Here is a 24,000-nt window from a genome sequence, read left to right as displayed (position 1 = left end):
ATCAATTTAAGTTAAGTACATTTAGACCCATATAAGAGAATATGTTGAATCAAGGAACTTTATCTGAGAAAGGAGAGCACCTTTTTTCCATAAACATGCTTAATAGGCACCAAATGTATGTTATTTGGTGAAGAGTATGTACCTTTATTACTTCAGGGTATTGCCTAAGTTTCTTTCCACATGGAGCATAATATGCTACTTCTCCTTGAAGGCGCCCTCCAAAGTTTCTTATTCTGGTCTCTCTTTGCCAGCTACAGGCAACAGAAATGAGAGTTATAACATATTTAGTTTTAAGAAAGCTTTTTAAAAAAAAACTTAAGAGCACATGCTTTTTAGACAACATAAAAAATACAAATAAAACAAATATAAATCCCTAATCATACAACTCAGATACATTTATCATTAAAGTTACTTAGATTTTTAGCTAAGTAATTCCACCAAAAATTAATTAGACTCAAGTTACAAATATTAAACTCCGTTACATTTCTTAGAAATCGTAACTGGTATTACTTTGGGTATTCAGACAAATTCAGTAACATGTGTCATTGTGTACTGATTTTTTATATCTGAGAAGCTTTAGGTGAAAAGAATACCATAAACCTGGCTCTCTGCTCCTTGAGGATCACGTACTTCAAGTGTAAAACTTCTCAGTTCCAATTAAACCACACTCTGCTCACGTCCCCCAGTTTTGCCCACAGTGGCTTTTTCTGTTAATTCCATCTTTGCAAAAACCTCTCATACTCTTAACTGTGTCTCTGCCCTGCCCTCTGCCAAATGATTTTCTCTTGCTTGCTCTTTCTTCAGTCAGTAGTCCCATTGCCGCATGACCCCATCCCAGCATTGCCATACCGAAACACTGCAGTTGGCCTTCATTTCAGTTTTCTGATATATCAACTTCTTTGCCCTTTGCTCTAGCTCTTCTGCTCTAATAAATACCATGCAATATATTCAATTCTTTTATGAATAGCAGAGAGTGAGATATAGTGAGAAATCAAACATGCATAAATATGTGGAGGCAAAGCAAAAAGAGAAGTCTTATTTTGCATACCCATATTCCAAAGGAATACGCAGTTCACGCTCATCTGTTACTCTTCTTCTTTTGGAAGTGCCTTCAAGAAAATTCAGCCAGTTAACATAAAAGATTAGTTTATATAGATGACAATTTTTCGATAGTTTTGAAACTTTTCTTTAAATATAATGACTTGAATTACTGAAGGTGTTTCTGCAACTTGTAGGTTACTTTTAGATGATGTGCAACAAAACACACTATACAGAGGATTTTTCTTTCTGTCTCCTTTGGTCTGCATGATAGAATAACTGGTCTTTCTAATGAAAATACAATGGAAGGTAAAAATACATAGCTTTCCTCTCATTTTGTATTTAAAGAAATAGCTAAAGAAGGAGGAGGAAAATCGTAGATAGAGGTTTCAGGAAACCAGGTACAGTTGTTTTCATTGAGAATATGAGTTTTAAGATGCTGAAAAATTTCAACAGCTGGCTCATACACTTAAATATAACTTCTATGTTCATATAAATCCATAGTCACAACTACTACTAGATCTCTTAACCAAAAGTACAAAGGAATAGGATTATGATTATATGTAAAATTCTTCATAGACAATGGCCAAGTTTCACAAATGCAAATATGTGCATCTTAAATTAGTAGAATATCATACTGATCCATGGCAAATGAAAGCAAAACTAGACATTTCTAAGAAAAGAGTGAAATAAGTAAAGCAACATGATACTGCACTATACACTTCCATATTTTCTTAGCTATTGAAATAGAAATAAGTCCTTTTGGAATATTAATGTAAAAACTTTTAATGAAGACCTCTAGACGTTTATAAAAGGTCAAATAGAAAAAAAAAGATGTGGCATGTTAATGAAATAATAATGCTACTCACTAACTCAAATGACCTTTGGCTATGTGTTGGGCAGATATGCAACTGTATCTCAAGTCACCTAGTGAGCTCACTTTTATAAAGTACAAAAAAGTCCAACTGTTAGTCAAATTCTAAATTCTAGGAGCATAAACTGAACACAAAAGCAGGAAGATAATTGAAATCAAGAGCTGTCTGTCATCAATCAGGTTCTTAAATGGGAAGCACAGAATAAAAATGGTAATTGGTCATATCCTTTGAAAATACATGCTGACCTTTCTTAGCCAACCTCGAATCTAGCTGTAACACTTGATTCCAATGAGGTCATCCCCAGAACACTGGATAAATAATAATTCTTGCTATGGTTTGACTTCTACTTTACAATAATAAAAATAAAGTGTAGGTACCAGAGTGTGGACTTGAAGTAAGTGTGGAAGAAGGTGTGCCAAGAAAAGCAGGTGACTGGGACTCAGAACATAAGGCAGCAGGAGCAGAGCCTGGGGCTTTTGCTATGTGGAGGTTACGAGGTGTTGAGTGAGCTGTGAGACTGATGGAAGGGCTTTTGACAGAGGAAGTTGTTTTATTCAGTTTCCTTGAAGTTTTCTCTCCTTCAGTATCACTATCTGATTCATCTTGGTCTTTATCATCATCATCATCTTCTTCTGATCCTTCTGTATCTGATTCTGAATTACTATCTGATTCTGGGAAGTAAAAGAAGCATTTGTATATTATAACTAGATCATCACCAACATTTGCAGTTTGTATCTAAATGGAATAGTTTAGGAATCAGCATCTGTGATTGAACTCAACTGAGCGACTTTCCTGAAGAGTTCATGTAAAATTTATTATCTTACAAGCTATTTGAGTACAATGTATGCAGACTACAAATTCTCAAGATTCTTTGTTAAAAGTATCGGTTTTACTCAACACTTTAATCATAAAACAGTTCTTCTCACATGACACTATTCACATGATGAGTTCTGCTTAGTGGTTTCAAAATCATTTTTAATTTAATAGAGAAACTAAGGTGTAGAGGGAATAAAATTGATTCTTTAAATTAATAGATTCCAATAGCTTAAGAGGTATACTAGGTTCAGTATGAGGAAGAAAAGTCTGGAACTACCATCATTCTTACATCTGGGCTTTGAGGTAAAAGAAAACCATTTTCTGAGAGATTCTTGGCTTTTCTGGTTGTAGTTATTTTATGTAGATGCAAGACCTCATCAGGCTTCTCAGGCTTCACAAAAGACCAGGTTACAGAAATAATTATGTGGGAACATTTAACGGTTTAATTATTTAAGTTTGGTCTAGGAATGTAGTCCTATAAATGCATCGCTTCTTATAAACAGGTGTTTTTAATTCCTGGATTAAACTTCGATAAACACAGGCCTGATACTTGGAACATATTTTAAAGGTTCCCAGAATAACAATTTTTGTGGAATCACGTTTTGTGTAGTACCATTGGCCTATTTTGAAATTTGTTATAAAAATTGCCTTTGAAAGTTATTAATAATGATATTCATACTCAATCATGCAAAGTTGTATTTATGGGAATCCCAGGAAAAAATATTATCAGGAAAAGTTGTTCTTACCCTGAGCAAGTAGGTTGTTTCTACCTTAGATGCTTTAAGTTGTATAACTGACTATATTTTCCTATTCATATTGGCAGCTAGAAAATTTACCACTGGACTTGTGGCTGACCAGTAACAAATCCAAATATTTTTATAATATGTATTTCACCTTTGTATATAAAATTTAAATTATTTTATATTTTATGCTTTCAATCTTCTGTGGAACAATGAGGAGAGTTAAGGGGAAGAAAAACAGAAAGAAGTTTAAAAAAAAGCAAAACTAAAAAGCAAATCAAAATAAAATCAAGGAGCACTCCACTTGATTAAATAAGTTCTGTGTTGCTAATGGACATTCGTAGGGATTTAGGTACTTTCTAAATGACTAACTACAATTTTACCTCCTTCATTCAAAATATCTACTGACACATTTAAATAAGTAGCAGAAGAAATGAAAAAGAAAGGACAAATGAATGGTCATGAATTAAAAGAAAATTAAGCAAATTTGTGAAGTTATTTCTTAATTTATGCATCATCTATTTTCACTTAAAGTTTTTATTCGTTTAATGTTAAATGAATAATAAAGCTGAGAATTTAACTTAGGACTTCTTATTTCAATCCCTCCAATATTTTACCAGCTCACTATGGACAGGCACATAGCTGTGTGAAACACAGTGAATGACAAAGACTCTAAGTCTGCGAACTAAGAACCTCCTTTAGCTTTTTTGGTCCACATAGCATTTAGATAAATACTTCAAATTTAAAAATAGAAAATAACCTGATTGGCTGTCATCAGATTCATCATCTTCATCATCTTCCTCATCTTCTTCCTCGTCATCTTCTTCTTCATCCTCATTTGAATCTTCAGAATCTTTACTACTGGGAATGTCTGAATCTGTTCCCCTAAACTGTTCCACCAGAGATTTTGTAGGGTGAGGGTGGTGCTGTGTTTTTACTGTGTTTACATTATTGCTAAGCGCTTTTTCCTTCCCTTGAGGGTGCACTATGGGAGAGGCAGAGGGTATCACAGTTGTCTGATTGCCGGTGGTCCTTCTCCCACTTGTACTCAAATGTACAGGTGAGGAAAAAGGGGTGCTACTTGCAGTAGCAATGTTTTCATTAATCTTACTCTGCATTTTAGTTTTGGTAGTAAGTGCTAGAGGAGCTTCTTGAATGACACTTTGAATAACTCCATTTGGTTGGTGATTACCTAAAAGTGCATTTGTCAAGAATGGATTAGGGTGGTTGTTCTCTACTGTTTGTTTTGGATGTGCTGGTGAACTAGAGGTTGCTTTTGGATTTGACAAAGCTGCAATAACCTTCTTCAAGCTCTTGGATGACTCTTGTTTCTTTAACTGCGCTGGGAATGTCTGTTTATATTGTTCCTGTTGAAACATAAGTTAAAAAACAAAACAACAATGTACCATAAAAACAAAGATTACTTCTATTTGCCTCCCATATCTGACAACAGCTGCTCATATACAAATTTAAATTATGATATACAAGTGCTTAAGATTAGTGGCAGTAATGACTAGTTGGTTGCTGAATCTTGGCTAGACATAATACGTTTAAAATTCAATTAGTCTTTCTCCCCTCAAAATATAGGTTTCCTGACTGCCCCTCTCTCATTATTATTGCTCCCACTGTCTTGATAATCTAAATCTGAAACTCTAAAAACATCTTTTACTTTTCTCTCTTCCAAGTCAGCCATATCCCTATGTCTTTTGGGTTGTTTCCTTAAAATATTGCTCAAACTTAAGCCATACCACCCTTTCTTCCCACACAACTCCCAATATATGCTATATGACAATGCCAATTTTATCTTAATTTACAGCCTTTACTTTGTTGTATTAGCTCCTTGGTTAAAAGTTTTAGTGTCTCCTTTGTCATTGGCAACTTTATAAAGCCTAAACACTTAATTTTGATCCTCAGACGACTTTTCAAGTAGGCACTAATAGAACTTTCTAGTCAAACTGGACTATTTGCCATGCCCTGTGCATGTCATACTTTCACTACCTCCACATTTTGCTATAATCATGTTCTCTGTGTGAAACATCCTCCTCTTATAAATCTCAAGCTGATGAAATCTTGTTCCTTCTTCAAAATCCCACCCAAGAAGTCTTCCAGGTTTGTTCCAGCCAGAAGCACTCATTATCTCTATCCTTTGAACTCCTTTACCTCCTATTTGTTACCCTGTACTACCCGCAGCATACATGATATGAAGCTGTTGGGACGTTTGGCTCAACATTCTGTGGGATCTACCTTACAGTGCCTTTAGCACATTAGCATTAGAAAGCGTGTAAGACAATAGTTTAGAAAAATTATACTTTTGGAAAAAATTGATTTGTAAACCACTAAGCCATAAAACTTACATCTGTAAATAGGAACAAAAAATTATTTGGCTCTCAGAATCTTCTTAAAAAGAATAAAACCATATAACTTTATTAAATATATATAATTAATACATGAAATACTTAAGTAGAATGATTAAAATATTTTAAGTTACTAGAAATACAGTTAAATTTCAGAAGGTAAAATCTGTAATGAAAATGGCTGCCTTAAAATTAAAATCAGCAGTGCCGTCAGCTTGGATCTGGGCTCTTAACACTCTAGTCGGCAAAAATTTGTGGTGGGCATTTCAGAAGTATAAATGCAGATGGAATGCAATATAGAATGACGTATTGAGTCTTTTAAAGGAGCGGTACTAATAAGCAGTATGCAATTCCTAATAAACTGCTTTATCTTATTTAACATCTTTACTGTAACACTTCACTTTGTAAACAAAGACTGTCACATAATACTCATACCTAAGGCAATGCTTCACAAAAAGAAAGTGCTTAATTAGTATTTATTCAGTGAATAAAATATGGAAAATTATACTAAATTATTGTATTTACCTTTTAAAAAGAATTTTATGGCAAAATTCTTATATAAAATACATTAACATACTTAATTTTACTTAATATTTATATAATAAAGAAATATATATTACATGTAAGTATATATTATATAATGTACTTACCTTCATATTTAATATATACTGATTTAAATTTTCAGCAGAAAAATTTAGTGTATTTTCATTTCTTAGAATAAAATTATGTCATATAATCGTTTTGTACTCTTTTTTTACAGGTAGTAAATTTGCCTTCTAAATACATAGGATCAAAACAGTCATGAAAACAAAACCTCGCCCTTTAGTTTTATGTTTTAATTTTCTGAAATTGCTTCTCACTCCATAATTCTAAAGACCCACTTCCCATATATTGACACCTGAAGGTTTTCAAAAATAACCAAAGATCACTGTATTTTATCCTAAGAGTAGTAGCAGTTACTTTTTTAAGGCAAATATGTTGTGCTTTTTGATATTGGGGGTGGTACATAAAAAGGAAGAGGGGAGAAAATTGAGAACTGCACAGAAGTAAATGTCTTGCTGTTCTTGGATGACACTTGGATGACAAGCGTATGGAGACAGGTTTGAAATTCTGTCCTTCCTCCAAGTTCTTGTTCCCAGCCCTTACTGAGTCTCTCAGTCCACACAAAAAATCCTCTAGGCAAAATTTGATAAAGAAAATTCACTACTGTTATATAGATCCAATTAATGTGTACCGATTTGAATTAAATGTCTATACTATACATGTATGGAAAGAACCAATGATTAAATAATACTTAAAAAAAATCACAGACTAGTGGGAGAAACATACATGGCAGGTAACATGAAATAGAGACTATCATAAGAATAAAGCAAAATTCTATATGTTAGACTGTCATATAAAGAAAGAGAGCTGATATAAGAAAAATATTTATAAAATACCCTATAACTCAATACTAGGTACCAATGAAAAGTAGATAAAGTCATTTGGAGTTGAGTCTAATGTGAAGATCCACTCACATAAAATATTTCTCATGAACTACCATTATCATTTTAGAAACACCAAATTATTTCATCTTAATCATGGGTTTTAATGTAAGAATGACCTTGGTTTAAAATCCTTCTGCTCTTTACTTGTTCTGTGATGTTAGCAAGTGACTTAATCTCTCTAAGCCTTAGTTTCTTTACCTCACACAATTTTGTAAGAATCACATATGATCAAATGTATAGGAAGTCTAGGTTGGTTACATTTATTAAGCAAGTGTTTAATAAGTGACTTTCTAATAGGCAGTCATATAAAATTATTTTAATAAGAAATATTTAAGAAACTTTGAAAAATCCAGAAACCTTTCAAAATGCAAATAACTCTTGATATGCTCTATAATCTATCTTAAAGTAGAATATACGTTATTGAAAAAATAACTCAATGTAATTTTTAGTTTGCTTAATTTACTCATGGAGAGTCAATAATGTGATGCCAATAATAATACTTCCTTATGACTGAGCAGAGCATTACAGGTTATCATATGCATGGTATAATACCATTGGTCATTCCATGTAGATCAGGGGTTCGCAAATCTGGCTATCCATTTGGACACATTTTTTTTTCTTAATTCTATTTATTTATTTGACAGAGAGAGAGCGAGAGAGGGAACACAAGCGGGGGGGGGGGCGGCAGAGGGAGAAGCAGGCTTCCTGCAGAGCAGGGAGCCCAATGTGGGGCTCGATCCCAGGACCCTGGGATCATGACATGAGACGAAGGCAGACGCTTAACGACTGAGCCACCCAGGCGCGCCTGGAAGCTTTTGATATATGCAATACCTTAGTCTCAGCACAAGATGTCCTGATTTCATTGTTCTGAGGTGTTATTCTTTTTTTTTTTTTTAAGTTTTCCAAGTGATTCTAGTGTATACTTAGGCTTGTGAACTACTCATTTAGATTCTCAAAAAGGCCTGATTTATCCAAGTCTTTTTTACTTTGACCCTGTTCTTAAATTCTTCACAGTAAAATAAGATTTAATGGACAAGGACACTGTAACTTTTTTAAGAAAGAATGGCAGCATATCACACAGTGTTTAAGAGCAAGGATTCTAGTGCTATGCTGCCCAGATATGAACTCTATTACTAACTAGCAGTGTGATCTTGGGGGAATTATTTAAGTTTCATGAATCTCAACTTGATTGTCTGTAAATGGCATTATAATATCAGTAGCACTTACAGATGTTAGTGTTCAATGAGTAAATGCATTTTCACAATAGCTGGCAAACCGCAGGAGCTGTACAAGAATTATCTAATGATTAGGAGGCCTAATGACAATTTTTGTAATCAAAAGACAGGATATTATGTTCAAACATAATATATTTTCTCTACTCTAGATTGGTTCTAGAATAAAAGGCATTGGTCATTTAATTATTAGAATTCTACTAGACTTATGAATGTAGACTATGTAGTAATATAAAATCAATAGCAAGAAAATAAAGAAGAAAAAATTCTCTGATTAGTAGTTCTGGTATTTGTATAAATAAAATTATTCAAAATATTTTGTATTTCACATAATTTGTTAAAAATGGCAAAGAAACTCTCTCTCTAAAACAAACAAATAAATCTTTAAAAAAATTCTTCAAAAAAGTGGGGGGGGGCACCTGGGTGACTCGGTTGAATGTCTGACTCCTGGTTTCAGCTGAGGTCATGATCTCATGGGTTGTGAGACTAGCCTGGAGTCGGGCTCCATGCTCCCCACCCAGCGAGAAGTCTGCTTGAGATTCTCTCCCTTTGCCTCTACCCCCACACATTATCTCTAAACTAAGTAAATATATCTTAAAAAAATTATTTTAAAAAATGGCAAAGGAAAATGATTCTTCATAAAGGATTTTTATGCTTGTAATTGATAGGATCACAGAAGTAAACTATTCAAGTTTATTTCTTTAAAAAAGAATATATTGATATTAGAAAAAAAAGGACATTGATCTTAAACAAAATAATTGTGGAGTATATCTTATTCTAACATATGTCTCCCCTTACTACTAAATCATCATACCTCAGGAAAAAAAAAATGACACAATCGTGTTGCCAAAAATATATTAAGCAGATGTATATGTAACTATAAAATCAGAGAAATCTAGCCTTCTCGTGTGCATATTCTCTTCCTGGTAACTAATAAAGTATGGAAATAAGAGTAGAATTTAATTTAAACATATATTGTAAGACAATATAAAAGCTCTTTCTCTAATAATAAAATTCTTCTATAAGTAATTTTTCACTTACCCGTTTGGATCGCATTTCACTGGTCAAAGGACTAGATTCTTCAGAGGTATTTTTATTCCCTGCTTTAAGTACATCAGGAGAAGGAACTATGAGTTTCATGTAAGTTTCCTTTTTGGCTTGATTTACCAAAGATAAAGGTTTCACATTGGACACCAATCCCGTAGACTGTATTACACTTGTGTGTTTGTTCACAGATTCCTCCTTTGCCTGAGAGCTTTGGAAAATAAATGGAAGCTGCTGTGACAAAACCTGAGGCTGCTTCTGCTGGGATTGGAATGATGAGTGAGTCTGGGATTCAGACACAAGAGGTAATGGCTGGTGTATTCTTTTTTCCTGGGCTTTTTCAGTTGCTTTCTGTCCATCTGCTTTTGGGTCTGAAATACCATGTAATAGCACCTGTAAATAAAAATAAAAAGACGACTTCTCAGTATCTATTAAAACAAAGAATGTCAAGCAGTAAATTTGGAGAAAAAAGGGTACTTTAAAAAGTGCTAATTACTTATGATAGTTACATAAAGCTCACTAGAAAATATACCAAATGTCCCTTTAAAAATGTTTCTCCATCTCCTTTGTTGGGCAAATGTTAAGAACTAAAGACATGATTAACTTTAAACTTTATAGACTTTGAGAGTCAAGATAAACCAGTTAATTCCTAAATAGGAAGAATGTGTGGATACTGCCAATAAACTATTTATACCTGGTTGTTATTCTTATGTTGTGCTTCTGTCTCTGAATCAGAATCATCATCTTCACTTTCTTCAATACTCTGATCTTCTTCTTCTTCATCTTCCTCTAGATCATCTGAATCACTACTACTAATGCCTTCACTTGAGGTGTCTGATGATGTGCCCGAATCACTATCACTGTTGCTAGAACTTTCCATAGCTTTCTTCCTTGGTTTCTGGATAAAGACAAGTTTTTAGCAAGACTTTATTTTTGGAAAAATTCAAAGTTCAGTAAGAGGTATGCTCTTTTAATTTTCAAGTGATATTTCCATCTCAAAATGTCACTTTAGAAAAAAGAGAAAAGTTACATGTCGTGAGGGTAGTTATTCAACAAACAGATCCAATTAATTTATATGATAGGAATTCTCCAATGAAAAGTACAGGCTGTGTCATGTATAGAACATTAGAAACATTGACATAGTATATATAGATCTCTTCATATGACTGCCATGCTTCAAAATGTATGGCAGATTAAAAAGAGCAATTTACAAAATGATAATTCCAATTACAATAAGGGCTACAGACACTCAAGTTCTATATTTAGCTGTAGTCTTCTTTTTTATGTGGATAGTGAGTCAATAACCAATTATTTATATATAACATGCCAAACACACCTTCTAGATGCTGGACAACAATGATATCTAAGATAGAGTCCTTGCCTTCAAGAAACTTACATTCTAGTGCAGGTGGTGGTAGAGTAGACAAATGACTAATATGAAAGCAAATAATTCCATATGTAATAAGTACTGGAGAGAAGATAAAATAAGTAGCAAAAGACTTAAGGGCTGCTTTAGCAATGAATTTAATTTTTATATTTCACTTCAGAAAAGATAGAAAATACGATAAAGAGAGATATTAATTGGAACATTAAAGGCTCTACAGGAAAAAGAAAACCCAAAATTGGTAGAAAGTGACCATTAGGTCACATTAAAAAAAAACTTTTGTGTTTAAATAACAGACAATAGTAGTGATGCCTGGGTGGCTCAGTCAGTTCAGCCTCCGAATCTTGTTTTCAGCTCAGGTCATGATCTTAGGGTCATGAGACAGAGGCCCAAGTGGGGCTCTGCGCTCAGTGGAAAGTCTGCTGGAGAGTCTCTCTCTCTCTCCCTCTGCCCCTCCCCAACTCTTACATAAATAAATAAATCTTTTTTTTTTTTTAAAGATTTTATTTATTTATTTGACAGAGAGAGACACAGCGAGAGAGGGAACACAAGCAGGGGGAGTGGGAGAGGGAGAAGCAGGCTTCCCATTGAGCAGGGAGCCTGATGTGGGGTTTGATCCCAGGATCCCGGGATCATGACCCGAGCCGAAGGCAGATGCTTAACGACTGAGCCACCCAGGCGCCCCTAAATAAATAAATCATAAAAAAAAAAAGAATAGACAAGAGTAGTGGATACAAAGGAGGAAAAATCATTAGATGATTTATGACTAAATAACTGTATAACAATGGAAAAGTTAAAACTCTGCCAATAGGAAGACTAAAAAGGAGAAATACTGACATGATAGAGCAAGACTAAGTATAATCCAAAGTTACATAGGAACATTTCAACAGGATTCACTGACAGATAAAATAAAGAACAAAATATAGAAAAAGCAGCAATAAATTACAAAAGCAATGAATTACAAAAGTTATGGTCTTAACAGCAATACAGTCTGTCATGACTAGTGAGTTGGGGCATGAAAGACAATAATACACTTCAACAGAAAGAAGCCAAGTTGAAGCGATAGTTATAGATTGCACATTAGTACTCTTTCCTCTGTGCTTTCTGAAATTTGATTTAAATGAAATGAAATACATATGAGTGAAGAGAGTCAGTGCTGTTGTTATACTCTCTTGCAATGGTAACCTGTGTTAACTGTTCCAAACTAGCAACCATAATGCTTCCTCCAGAGATACACCCTTCAATAAGCTAACAGTAACCATCATTCCTGGAGCTATGTCTTTCCCTCACAGTAAAGCAGAGTGATGAGACACTGACTTGGAATAGTGTGGGTATCACAGAATGAAAAAGACCAAAGCAAAGATTAAAGAAAAACAATAGTAACAATACACCACTACTACTATAACAAAATACTAACAATATAGTAACACTAAGCCTACCATTTATTTGGCAGAGAAAATTCTCCTTCATTGTAACCAAAATCTGTTGTGGGTTTATAGGCATGTATAGCAAGATCATGAAAATCATAAGAGTCTAAGTAGAAGTTACCACTTTGGTTTTTAACAGAGGCTAAGAAAGGAGAAGAAGAAGGGAGATACAGTAATTTACTAGAGAAAAATAAACTCCTATTTTAATGCACAAGTAATATGTGTAGTTTTTAATTTAAAGGTGACATGAGAAATGGAGTCTATATGCCTCAAGAGTGGGTCTAGAAGTGTGGATTCTAAAGTTTTAGAGTGCAAAATATTTACTTGCTGAACTTGCTACAACCAGCAGATTCCTGAGTCCCAATTCCAAATAGGGCACAGGGATCTGCATTAACAAGCACTTTAATGTGATTCTGATACAGATAGTCCTTGCAGACCATACACTGACAGTATACAAAGAGTCTGTGCCTTTATAAGGTAACAAATTTATTCCCCATTTTAGAAAAAATGTAGACGTGAATAGACAAGTCTAGGTATTAGAGAAAAAGAGAAAATTTGTTTCAGTATTACCAATTTTGTCTCCTTAGTCTCTATTAGTTATGTGTGTGTGTATGTGTGTGTGTAGTTATTTTGTATTCATACACAATTCAGTACTGTGCCTCTTTCCTGTCATTTAAACATTTTAAAAATGAGTCTTCTTAGGTTATCAAAAAATGACCAGAGAAGAGCTTATTAACCAGCCCCCCAATCCCATTCCACTCTGGGAAAGCTTTTCAGAACCCTCTCCTTGAACTTTTCATTTCACTGTATACTTATTTCTTTCAATAACAAAATACATACAACTTCAAGGCTATTATGTACCAGGCATAGCTGCTCTCCTCTCCAGAGATAGGAAGGTATGAGGGCAACTCTGCCCCAGTGGTAACAGGGAGAAGGGAATCAACAAACAATGTAAGTAAGTGTTGTTAGTGATACATACCATGACTAAAACAGGATACTTGGATAGACAGTGTGTGCTGGGGGCGGGGTGCGTGTGCGTGTGCGTGTGCGTGTGCGTGTGCGTGTGTGTGTGGAGATCTAGATGCAGTTATCAGGTAAGATCTTTCCGAGCTGAGATCTAAATGGAGAGTGAGAGACACTCACATAAAGATAAAAGAGTAGAGCCTTCAAGAACAGGCGAAAGACCAAAGGCAAAAGCCATGAAATAAGTCCGATATGTTAAAAAAAATGGTGAGGCCAGCTTCATCAACTCCAGCATAGGGAACCTGGGAGAGAGAGCCACAGAAAACAAGGCCGGATGGACTGGCAGGGGTCAGATCATACAGGGTCTTGTAGGCTGAGTGAGATAGGAAACTACTGGAGGGAATGATAACATAGGAGAGCTTAAAACCGTAAGAACTCACTTATGCTTTAAAAAGACTGGCTGTTGTGGTCACAATAACTTGTTACTGGCTTGTAATAGCAGGAGTGGAACTTACTCAAAGTTGAACAGTTTGTTTGTTTGTTTTTTCTCAACAGGCTGTATGTGTATTTTAGTCTGTGATGTACATTGTTTAATTCAAAATATCTACATTTATTCTAAATATGCATGCACTGTGTATGAGGGAATTGGACTTAATCAATGATTTTCAATATGTACTACTAAGATAGCAACCCCTAGGAGGGATCACCAAAATTAGCTAAAGAACATTTTTTCAAACTACACATGAAAAAGGTTACCCAAGCAATGTCCATACTACCCAAAGCAATCTATAGATTTAATGCAATCTCTATCAAAATACCAACAATATATTTCACAGAACCAGAACAAATAATACTAGAATTTATATCGAACCACAAGAGACTCCAAATAGCCAGATCACTCTTGAAAAAGAGGAACAAAGCTGGAGGTATCACAATCCGAGATTTCAAGATATACTACAAAGCTGTAGTAATCAAAACAGTGTGGTACTGGCACAAAAACAGACACATAGATCAATAAAAAAGAAAAGAAAGATCAGAAATACTCACACTTTTAGGGTCAATTATTATCTACAACAAAGGAGGCAAGAAAAGACACTGGGGAAGAGACAGTCCCCTTGGTATTATAGCTGAGATGGTGAAGAAAGTGATGTGTGCCCAATCACAAACTGCTGACTCTGTTCCCCTAGAAAACCAGGCCTTCAACGTGGTTTTTATAGAATTTAGAGATGAGAAGATGCTGCCCTCATTATTATCTTTGTTTCCAAAATGTTTGCAGTTGATGCTAAAACTTTAATTCAAAAATAAACCAAGACCCCTCACTCAAGAAGAAATTACAAATGAGAGCAGACCAAATTCACTAATATGGGTACACTTACTAGAAATTCTGGATATAATGTGTTAGTTCATATAGCTGGAAGTATCTCAGCTTACTTGCATGGATGCATGAAACCTGGACTCAATGGTGGCCTACATTTAACAAAGTGGAAATGGCACAGCTTCCCTGGCATGATGTGGAAGAGGAAATATAAAGGCTCAGAGTGACCAGAATATTAGAGTGAATTTATCACATGCAATTTGCATATCCACCCTACTCCTGATAATACCTTTTCTATGGCAGACAGGGTCTAGTCAGAAGGCAGAAACCACATCAGCAATTTGAACAGAGAGATTTTATCATATGGAATTATTAATTAGTAGCAGAATATGAACTACTAAGAGAGATAAAGAGACCTCTAAAGAATACTGAAATAGTGGGGCACCTGGGTGGCTCACTCATTAAGCGTCTGCCTTCGGCTCAGGTCATGATCCCAGGGTCCTGGGATCGAGCCCCGTGTCAGGCTCCCTGCTTGGCGGCAAGCCTGCTTCTCCCTTTCCCACTCCCCCTGCTTGTGTTCCCTCTCTCGCTGTGTCTCTCTCTGTCAAATAAATAAATAAAATCTTAAAAAAAAAAAAAAGAATCCTGAAATAGCAGATGTAGGGAATAGCCACTTCCTGTAGGGCAGAGGTAGAGTAGTAAAATAAAGGTAAACTTGGAAGAGGGCCTCTATCTTCCAACCTCGTTTACCTGAGCCTGAACTACAGATTTTGGAGAGTGGCTGTTACCCACTGGATGGCAGAAAAGCTCACTGAGGCATCACAGGTCAAGGCTGGCGAATAGGAAACATGCCAGCTAGCATGCCAGGAAAAGTTTCTGGAAACCTCCTCACTGGGGTGCCAGTAAAATTAGCTGGAAAGCCACCCACTGGCATCCCATCAAAACTTAACTACTAAGATGCCACTGGGAGACCCACTACACGGTGTGGACTACAATGTTTCTTAAACAGAGCCCACAGAGAAGCTGCCAGCTGGTGAGAAAGCAACCCTCTGGCAGCCACAGCATAAGAGCAAGAAGAAAACACTGGAACCAGAAACTGAAGCCCTTTCTTCTTCCAGGGTTTCTCCAAGACACTCTGCTGACAAGGTCTAACACTGCGCCAACTGGTAAAGGACAGGAGAGTGAATTTAGAGCTGAGAGGCATAAATTGATAACGTGCACAGCTGGGGATCTAATGAAATAGAACTGGCCATGAGGTGATAACTGTTGAAAATGAATAATGGTACACTGGATTATTATGCTATTCTGTCTATTCTATGTATTTCAAATTCCCCATAATAAAATGTTTTCTTATCTTTGTTTTCCTAAAAACATAGGTTCTGGGGTCAACCCACTTGACTTCAAATCCTGGCCAATTACTGGCCAACTATTGTGAGGCTCTGTTTCTCCATTTGTGATAATAACACCTAGCTAATTAGGGGTATAGAGAGGATTAAAATCTGTATTATATGCAAAACAATTAGAGTAGAGCTGTTATGTGTTAAGTTCTCCATACATCTTAGCTATTATTACTATTTGTATTATTTATACTGGTGCTGACAGTTGTAATTTTTAAGAGCCCTAATGTTAGGACCAAACCATAAAAATAAACATGTGTAAAACAGGAGTGGTAATTCATAAGAAATTGTTCCATAGATTCAGGTGGTTTGAACCTTAGAATGCTTATATAAAGATCTGTTATATATTTGTCCTTGAAGGAATAACTTACCTTATCTTTTATTTTGTCAGCTCTAGCATCCAAAGGCTGGTTTTTGTTTTGTTCCTGATTACATTTTCGATTTCCTCCACCTGAGCTTATACTTTTAGTTTGTCCCACAGAACTTGAAGCAGTAGTGGATAATACAGGTGTGTTGATACCAGATACAGATGATGTACTGTTTCCATTTATTGACCCATTTACACCTTGAAAATAAAAACAAACATGTTTATCCAAGAGAATATTGTTCAGTCATAAGAAGGAATGAAGTAATGATACATGCTAATATATAATGTGAATGACTCTTTAAAACATCATGCTAAGTGAAAGAAGTCAGACACAAAGTCACATATTGTATGATTCCATCTGTATGAAATATTCACAATAAATCCATAGAGACAGTAGACAAGCTAGTGATTGCCAGAGACTGAGGAAAGGAAGAATGGGGAGAAACTGCTTAAGGGGTATGGAGTTCCCTTTTGGAGTGATGAAATGTTTTGAAACTACACAGAGGTGGTGGTTGTTCAACACTGTGAATGCATTAAATGCCACTGAACTGTTCACTTTAAAATGGTAATTTTATATTTATCTGCATTTCACTTCAATTAAAATAATGTTTATAAATATAATTAAATGCAAATATTTCCCTTTTCAGAGCAAATTCACCAAAAACTCTTACCCAAGTGAAAAACGATAATAATAATAAATCATCCAAAATCCTATTATAATTTGCAAATGCTATTCTAACAACAGTTATCAACTGCAGAAATATTAATGATCACTTAAAAGAAAAAAGGAGTACTTGGATATTAGTTTTGATTAATTTAATGTTTAATTACAGAAGTAAATCTTATACTGGGTTACACAAAGGAGGTAATGAAATAAAGGAAAAAGCAGTGAGAGTTGAGAGTTAGAAGGCCTGGGTTCAAATCCTGCCTCTGCCACAGTGACATGTAAGCAGTCCTCAAATGACTTATTTATTCTTGGATGCGAAATGAGGATACTTCCAATCTCTCCGAGTTATTGTAAGGAGTAAGCAAGACGTTGTGAAAAAGTGTCTAGTACAATGTTATATAAATGTTATTAAACCTAAACTCTACTGAAAATAGGTATTGGAATGGAGAGTTTGTAATACATCACTTAAGTTAACAGGAGTACCTTTTTCAGGACCATTTCTATTACTTTTTCCTGAAGTCCTTAAATGGAATGAAGAAGAATCATGATTCTGGGCTGGAGGAGCAAACAGTGGTGGAATTCCCAGTAATGGTGGAAAGAAGGTTGCCCCTGTACGACTATGAACATCTGTTGTTCGCCACCATTCTGCACCTCAAAACCAAACATCAAACAAACAAGCAAACAATACTTGAATTAACTTCCTAGTTAATGTAACAATGCTTTTTATATTTTATTCCTGGAAAAAATATCAAGTTTCATCTTGCAACAGAACAGCTGAATCATACACAGTTCTGATCATCTAACTATAAGAGAGCTGAGTAGATGTGATGTTATACACTCATCACTCCTCTCATTAAGATTGTATCCAAGGATCTTCACTTGGCAACTTCTTTGAACTCAAGTTTATGAAGAAAAAAGGTAGTCTATGATTTTAAAAATAAAATAGAAAATTTGTAAGAGCAAAGAACTGTCTGACTTCTTGATCACTTATACCATAATTTTTCTAAATTAGTAAAGAAATAATATTTAAGACTATACTAATGTATTTTAAAACCTTAGAATTTAAGGTTACCATTTACAACCTATGTTAAGAATTTCCTCAAATTACATACAATTTAAATCTCAGTCTGATAAATCATAAATAATAATACAAAGACTCCTACTATAAACCAGTATACCTCAAGTGTGTTTATGAAAGAAGATATTCTATACTTAAATAAAAACATAAAGATAGCAAAAGCAGTGAGTTTTTTTTGTCTCAGAAATGAAAACTATTCAGAGATTTCCAAAACAAATCATTAAAATATAAAAGGTTTATAACATTCCTCCCCATAAAGTTAATAAGGAAAGCTTGGGTTTTTTTATATTTTCTCTCATAAATTACAGATAACAATGACTGTTTTATCAATGTAAAATGAATCATGGTAGAAAATCATCACATGCAATTTAGATGTTCAAACAGTGGCTCTTCGTTAAAACTTTTAGAAAAGGAGAGAAGCCAAATTTTATAGAACAGTTTTCAAAAAGGGTGATTAAGAAGAGATTTGAAAATAATCCAAAAGAAAGTCTTGTATTGCCCCATTTAAAATCTCAGAAATAATCTTTCCACTTGGCTAACCTGCCAGATCACCAAATCAGTTATGACCTTTCAGGTTAATCTTCCAAGAGATATGCTATATTTTTCACTGATTGTAACCACCACGAGGATATTAGAGAAAAGAAACCCAATAATATAGTATGGGAAAAATTCAATATTGTCAGTTTACTGTATTGTATGATCTTTAAATCTTTTCTAGGAATATCTCTTCATTAAAAATAGGATGTAATGCAATGTGCACCTTCATTATCTAATGGCAAAATCTGTTTTCTTTAAAAAGTGAAATGTTCATGGTAGCTGCTATTCTAAAAGGTCTAAAAACAGTATAAGCAAAAAACTGCAAAAGCTATTCTTCTGCACTGCAGGAAGTCATTGCTAGTAAAATGACACGAATGCATATTTAGCAGTGCCTGAATGATGGGAACTGAACCAAGAATAACTATACAAAAGCATTAATCATTTATCCACTGTTTAGATGAAAGAAGTGTATTTAGGTGGGAAGAAAAACTGTGTATTTTGGACTTGTATCAGCACAGTTGGAATCTATTATTATTTATAGGTTTGAAACCTAGGTTCCAAATAGCTAATAAAAAGGGACTGAGGTTTCCTAAAGATATTTATATTATTTAATATAGACTCTATAATTAAAGTGTTATGGCTGAATGTATAGACTTCATAAACAACCCCCAAATCAGTAAGGTAATCAAAGTATAATAAGATTCAAATATTTTAGATATAACCTCAGAAAAAAAAAATAACCATAACACTGTACTTTAGAACATCACTATAAATAACTACACGATGGGGATTAGAAAAAAAAAGTTGGAAAATGTGTATGTTATAAACAGGCTGACACCACAGGTAAAAAAAAACAACAACAAGTAAATAAAATCAATAAAATAAAAATATGAAAATGGTAGAGCTTCTGACTATAAACTTTATAAATGTCCAATATTTCATAAGAAATAATATAATTTTTGTTAAATGACAAGCTTATTTATCTTCCAAGTTTAAGAAAAGAGAAAACAAATTTAGTCACTCACAAAATAGTTTGTTGATAAAACAAAATGTACAAAATAAAGTTTACTTAAACCTGCATATGATGAGTTTCTAAATGTATTCAAAGGAGGTAACAGCATATGGCAACATTAATCATATTCAACTGAAAGAGTCTAATATTTCAGATGATACTGAGCCTAGAAGATCTAGCAGAATTTTTAAATCTTTCATGCTTGATAGAGCCAGATGCTTCACAGAAATTCATGGTAATATAATATAAAAATATAATGACCAAAAATTATGAAAAATTTTAAAGAAATTACTGTGAAATACTATTTCAATATAAAATGGAAATAACATACTAATATCCATTAAATAATTTTGCATCTGTTGGTTTAATCATCTGAAATGCAGAAAAGTACATAAAATTTTAAAGTAAGTTATTCTTTATTTAATATTTCTAGTAATTTCTTCCTTGTGTGTCTTCATTTATTTTTTAGGTGATTTCAAAAATTTGGCAATTAGATTTCCCTTTTGAATAAAGGCAATTATAGAGAATTTAAATTTAAATTATTATACCCAATCTACAACTTAAACAAATGAGTCATCTAGATCTAGGCATAGTGTCCATTTGGCGAAAAAAAGTATGCTTATAAAGACATACTTTCACTGCTAAAGACTGTCTTGTAATTGTCTGTTTATCCATCTCCTAAAAACTGTAAACAACACATGCTATGTCAAGGTATTCCTCAGTGCACAGAGCATAGTAGATGCTCAGAGAACTTTGTACAATAAATGAATGAGTGAATAATTCAGATAGGCTCTTAGAGAAGTTATTAACTTTCTTTTTATATAGTGGAAGTATCAACATTATTGAAGTCCAGATAAGTAACTCTTTACACTTGTTAACTAACATTCCAGTACAGATAGTATTTGATTTTAATAATGTAGCAATTATATTGTGGTTTGGAAAAGCTCAAAAGCAATGGTATAATAAACTACGACAAAATGATAAAAAAATTTTAAGACATCAGTAACTATCTATATTACTACTATGTATTTTGATTTTTAAACAGAAATCCTATATTTCAGCAAATGTCTATTGGATTGATCACCGTGCTAAGCGATCATGTTAGAAACTGGCCAAAACAGATTCCTTTTAGTATTTTTTTTTTAAGACTTAGTTTAAGACTTTTTTAACTTTCTAGTCATAGTACCTCTCCCCACCAGCTCCTCTCTCCCAGACAGCTGAATTAAAAAAATATGACTAAAGAAACAGTGCTTGAAATATACATCTAACCATCTTTCCATTCTGTATATAGTTAAAATGAGATACTTGTTTCCTTTTGAAGAAGCACTTGACAGTTTACTACCCATTAAAGTGGGCAAGAGGAAATAATGATAATTACTAATTATGTACTTATTATGTATGCTAAACATTGCAATAAGTACTGATATGGCTTATCTCCTTCAATCTTCACAAGGGCCCTAAGAGGCAGGTACCATTATTTATCCTCACTTTTCAGATGATAAAAGTGAGGCAGAGTGGTCAGATTACTTGTTCATGATCACACAGCTAAAATGTATAACATAGCCAGATTTAAATTCAGGTCTATTTGTCTATAGAATTTTGCTAATTTTTAAACTATTTTATGTAACACCAAACCATGCATCCCTTACTAAAATTTATTATAGTAAAATCAATCACTGGAAACACATGAAAGTTTAGACTTTCAAAATAATATAGCAAGAAAAATTATAGCACGCTTGTCCAATTTAAGCTTTAATTGGTGCTTTCCTGAGCTCCCGAATTTTTCATAACTTGTAGAATTGGGGATAATTCTGGTCTTGCTGTAATGCAAGCAGTGCAAATCTATACTTATTCTGATCAAATACGGAAAAATATAGAAATTTAAAAGCCAAGTTCATTTTCCTTGGAAAGTGCAGAGAAGTGAGAACTCAAAATAAAAGTACAGAGATATTCATTATAAGAACTGGAATTTACTTTCTACTGTAAGTTAAATAATTTTTTAAAAATCAAATAAAGCTGAAAAAATGAATCAATATGTACTACACTCACAATATGTACACTTTCCTGCATGTTATATTTCAATAAAAAGCATGAGAAAAACCTGGCCTGATTATTCACTTTTGTGGCAGATGCCCCTTTCTCTAGCTAAACACTTGAATACAATTGTGCTGCCATCTAGCACACATAGTGTGGGGGTTCTTTTGCACGTGATAAATAGGATTGCGTCAATTCTTGTACAAGAGTTTTAATATACCAGGCATTAGACTATTCTTTTTGTTCAATTTAATAAACAAGTTACTGCTTGAACATTTTCAAGCTTTCCTCCTTTCCTTGAACACTGTTTGTAACAGATGTTTACCTGGAAAAGATGCTAGTTGGGGATGTGCGGCTAAGGCTGTGGGTGTACCAAGTGTCCCCAAACCACCAAATTCTGAATGCCCTGAGCTGGCTGAATGTAGACCAAAGACTGGGTGGCTGACCATTGGGAAGGCACTCGACACTGTGGACAGGTTAAACGGCTGATCCCCAGCTGCTCTGAATAAATGTCCTGGGAGGGAAAAAAACACACTTAAAGTTGTACTATAAAAACAGATGAGATTTATCTGATTTCAGTGTTCATAATTAAAATTTATCATAATTTCTTATCAATTAAATTTTTATTTTACATTTTTCCTTTTTCTATTTCTGCTCTCCAAACCCTACAGAGTATTTCTAGAAATATGAAAGTACTCTAAATATAACAAAAATAAGTGGTATAACCTTATTTACTTTGAATTTGAGATTTGAAAAATAATGTTTGAGGTACATAATTGTCACTAATTATAATAGTTTGACCCGCTGACACGAATTGAACTTTCTGTTAATACATGTACATTATTATCAATTTTTTTTTACTCATAACAAGGAAAATAAAAGCGTTCTATTAACATAAGGTTGAAAACCAATGAAGTTAGTCCAGAATTTGTCACCAAGCCATTACTCAAATTATCACACTCTGGGCAAAGCATTCCCCGTTCCAAGTGCCAGAAGTGAAGCTATGGTCTCCAATAGCTCTAAGGTGAGGAGAGTTCATACCAAAAAGGGATATATTCTAGTCTAATAAAGCAATACAAAAGATAGCATAAAGATTTAATGAACAAAGTTACTAAGATATTTCTAAATGCATCCAAGGGTGGTTATCAATATAAAAGTCATTTTTAACTTTGTGATGGAAGGATCACATTCAATTCAAATGTGTGACTTTTCAATCTCCACTCTAAAGAGAATCCAGTTCTAAGTGTCATAAACTCCAGGTTGAAATGTTACACAACTAAAAACACAACTTATTTTTAATACTTTGTAAGAGATTTGACAGAAAATTTGTTAATACTTGGAAATCCTCCTTTTACTTCCAGGAAATAATTAAGTCTCCCTAGCCTGATACTATGAAAATAGAGTATCAATCCCCCCACTCCAGGCTATTTTAAGAATTTGTTGTGTGAAAGGTATTATGCTCTATGTTAAAATAAGGATAGGTTTTCTTTATTATCTTCTGTTTGTATCATATCTAACTGTGCACTGCAATTTAATTACTTTTAACATAATATTTTTGAGAAATGTAAAAATAAAAGCTAAAAATAGGTATACTTTTTGTTATCATTTTTCAGTTATCAAGGAGATCTCTGCTCTGGTTTTTTATTCCCTGAGAGCCAAGAGGAATCATCAAAAAGGTTAGAGTGTACCCTCAGAGACTAATATAAACCCTATATTATTTACTGAAATAACATTACATTTTTTTATTGAGGTAGTAAAGATTTAAATAAATTACACCAAGTATATCTTATATCAACTTATAAGGTAAAAACTTCTGATTGAGGGTCAAGGTCCCATTATAACAATACAATAGCTGGGTCTCACAGGGAAGATGCTCAAAGTGTCTTTGCAAGGAAGGCCCACAAAGAAAGTGTAAAGGAGCACAAGGGAGTCAGCCAATCTTTGTTTCTGTTCATCACAGCCTAAACAGAAAATTTTTGAATTCAGTTCTTTTGTATTATCAGAGTTTTAGATTACATTAGCACTGAAGTTGAGTCAAAAAAAATAGGGCATGCTACTAGAAAAGGTCATTCAAACATCATTAAGACTAGCAACAGGCCACCAGAAAGACTGTTTTTTTTTTTTTTTTGCAAATTCTCAAAAAGCCAGCTAGTTTCTCTAAAAAAAAAAATGAACCTGTAACATTAAGAACCAGTATTTATATATTTATTTTCACACATAAAATACCTGGTTC

At 33.9% G+C, this 24,000-nt stretch overlaps 1 protein-coding gene across 25 annotated transcripts in view; it reads right to left on the bottom strand.

The window, feature by feature from the left end:
* Positions 1-24,000, bottom strand: part of BAZ2B (bromodomain adjacent to zinc finger domain 2B) — a 311,231-nt gene that overhangs the window by 92,026 nt on the left and 195,205 nt on the right. For 17 of the 25 annotated variants that reach the window (XM_073883542.1, XM_025855507.2, XM_025855516.2 and 14 more), the window contains 9 exons: positions 22,093-22,281; positions 17,590-17,757; positions 16,444-16,637; positions 10,281-10,484; positions 9,584-9,979; positions 4,230-4,836; positions 2,291-2,584; positions 1,049-1,109; positions 143-251 (listed from right to left, as the gene is read on the bottom strand). In XM_073883542.1, coding sequence (XP_073739643.1) covers positions 143-251; positions 1,049-1,109; positions 2,291-2,584; positions 4,230-4,836; positions 9,584-9,979; positions 10,281-10,484; positions 16,444-16,637; positions 17,590-17,757; positions 22,093-22,281 — 2,222 coding nt within the window. The remainder of the gene's footprint in view (positions 1-142; positions 252-1,048; positions 1,110-2,290; positions 2,585-4,229; positions 4,837-9,583; positions 9,980-10,280; positions 10,485-16,443; positions 16,638-17,589; positions 17,758-22,092; positions 22,282-24,000) is intronic. The other 8 variants (XM_073883531.1, XM_073883608.1, XM_073883611.1 and 5 more) reach the window with 4 other exon arrangements.

This window comes from Callorhinus ursinus, unplaced genomic scaffold (genome assembly GCF_003265705.2).
Source record: "Callorhinus ursinus isolate GAN/ISIS: 27379988/994484 unplaced genomic scaffold, GSC_fseal_2.0 scaffold2, whole genome shotgun sequence".
NCBI classification, from domain to species: Eukaryota; Metazoa; Chordata; class Mammalia; order Carnivora; family Otariidae; genus Callorhinus; species Callorhinus ursinus.
The sequence above is the reverse complement of the archived record's forward strand: the minus strand, read 5'-3'. Positions and strand labels throughout refer to the sequence as shown.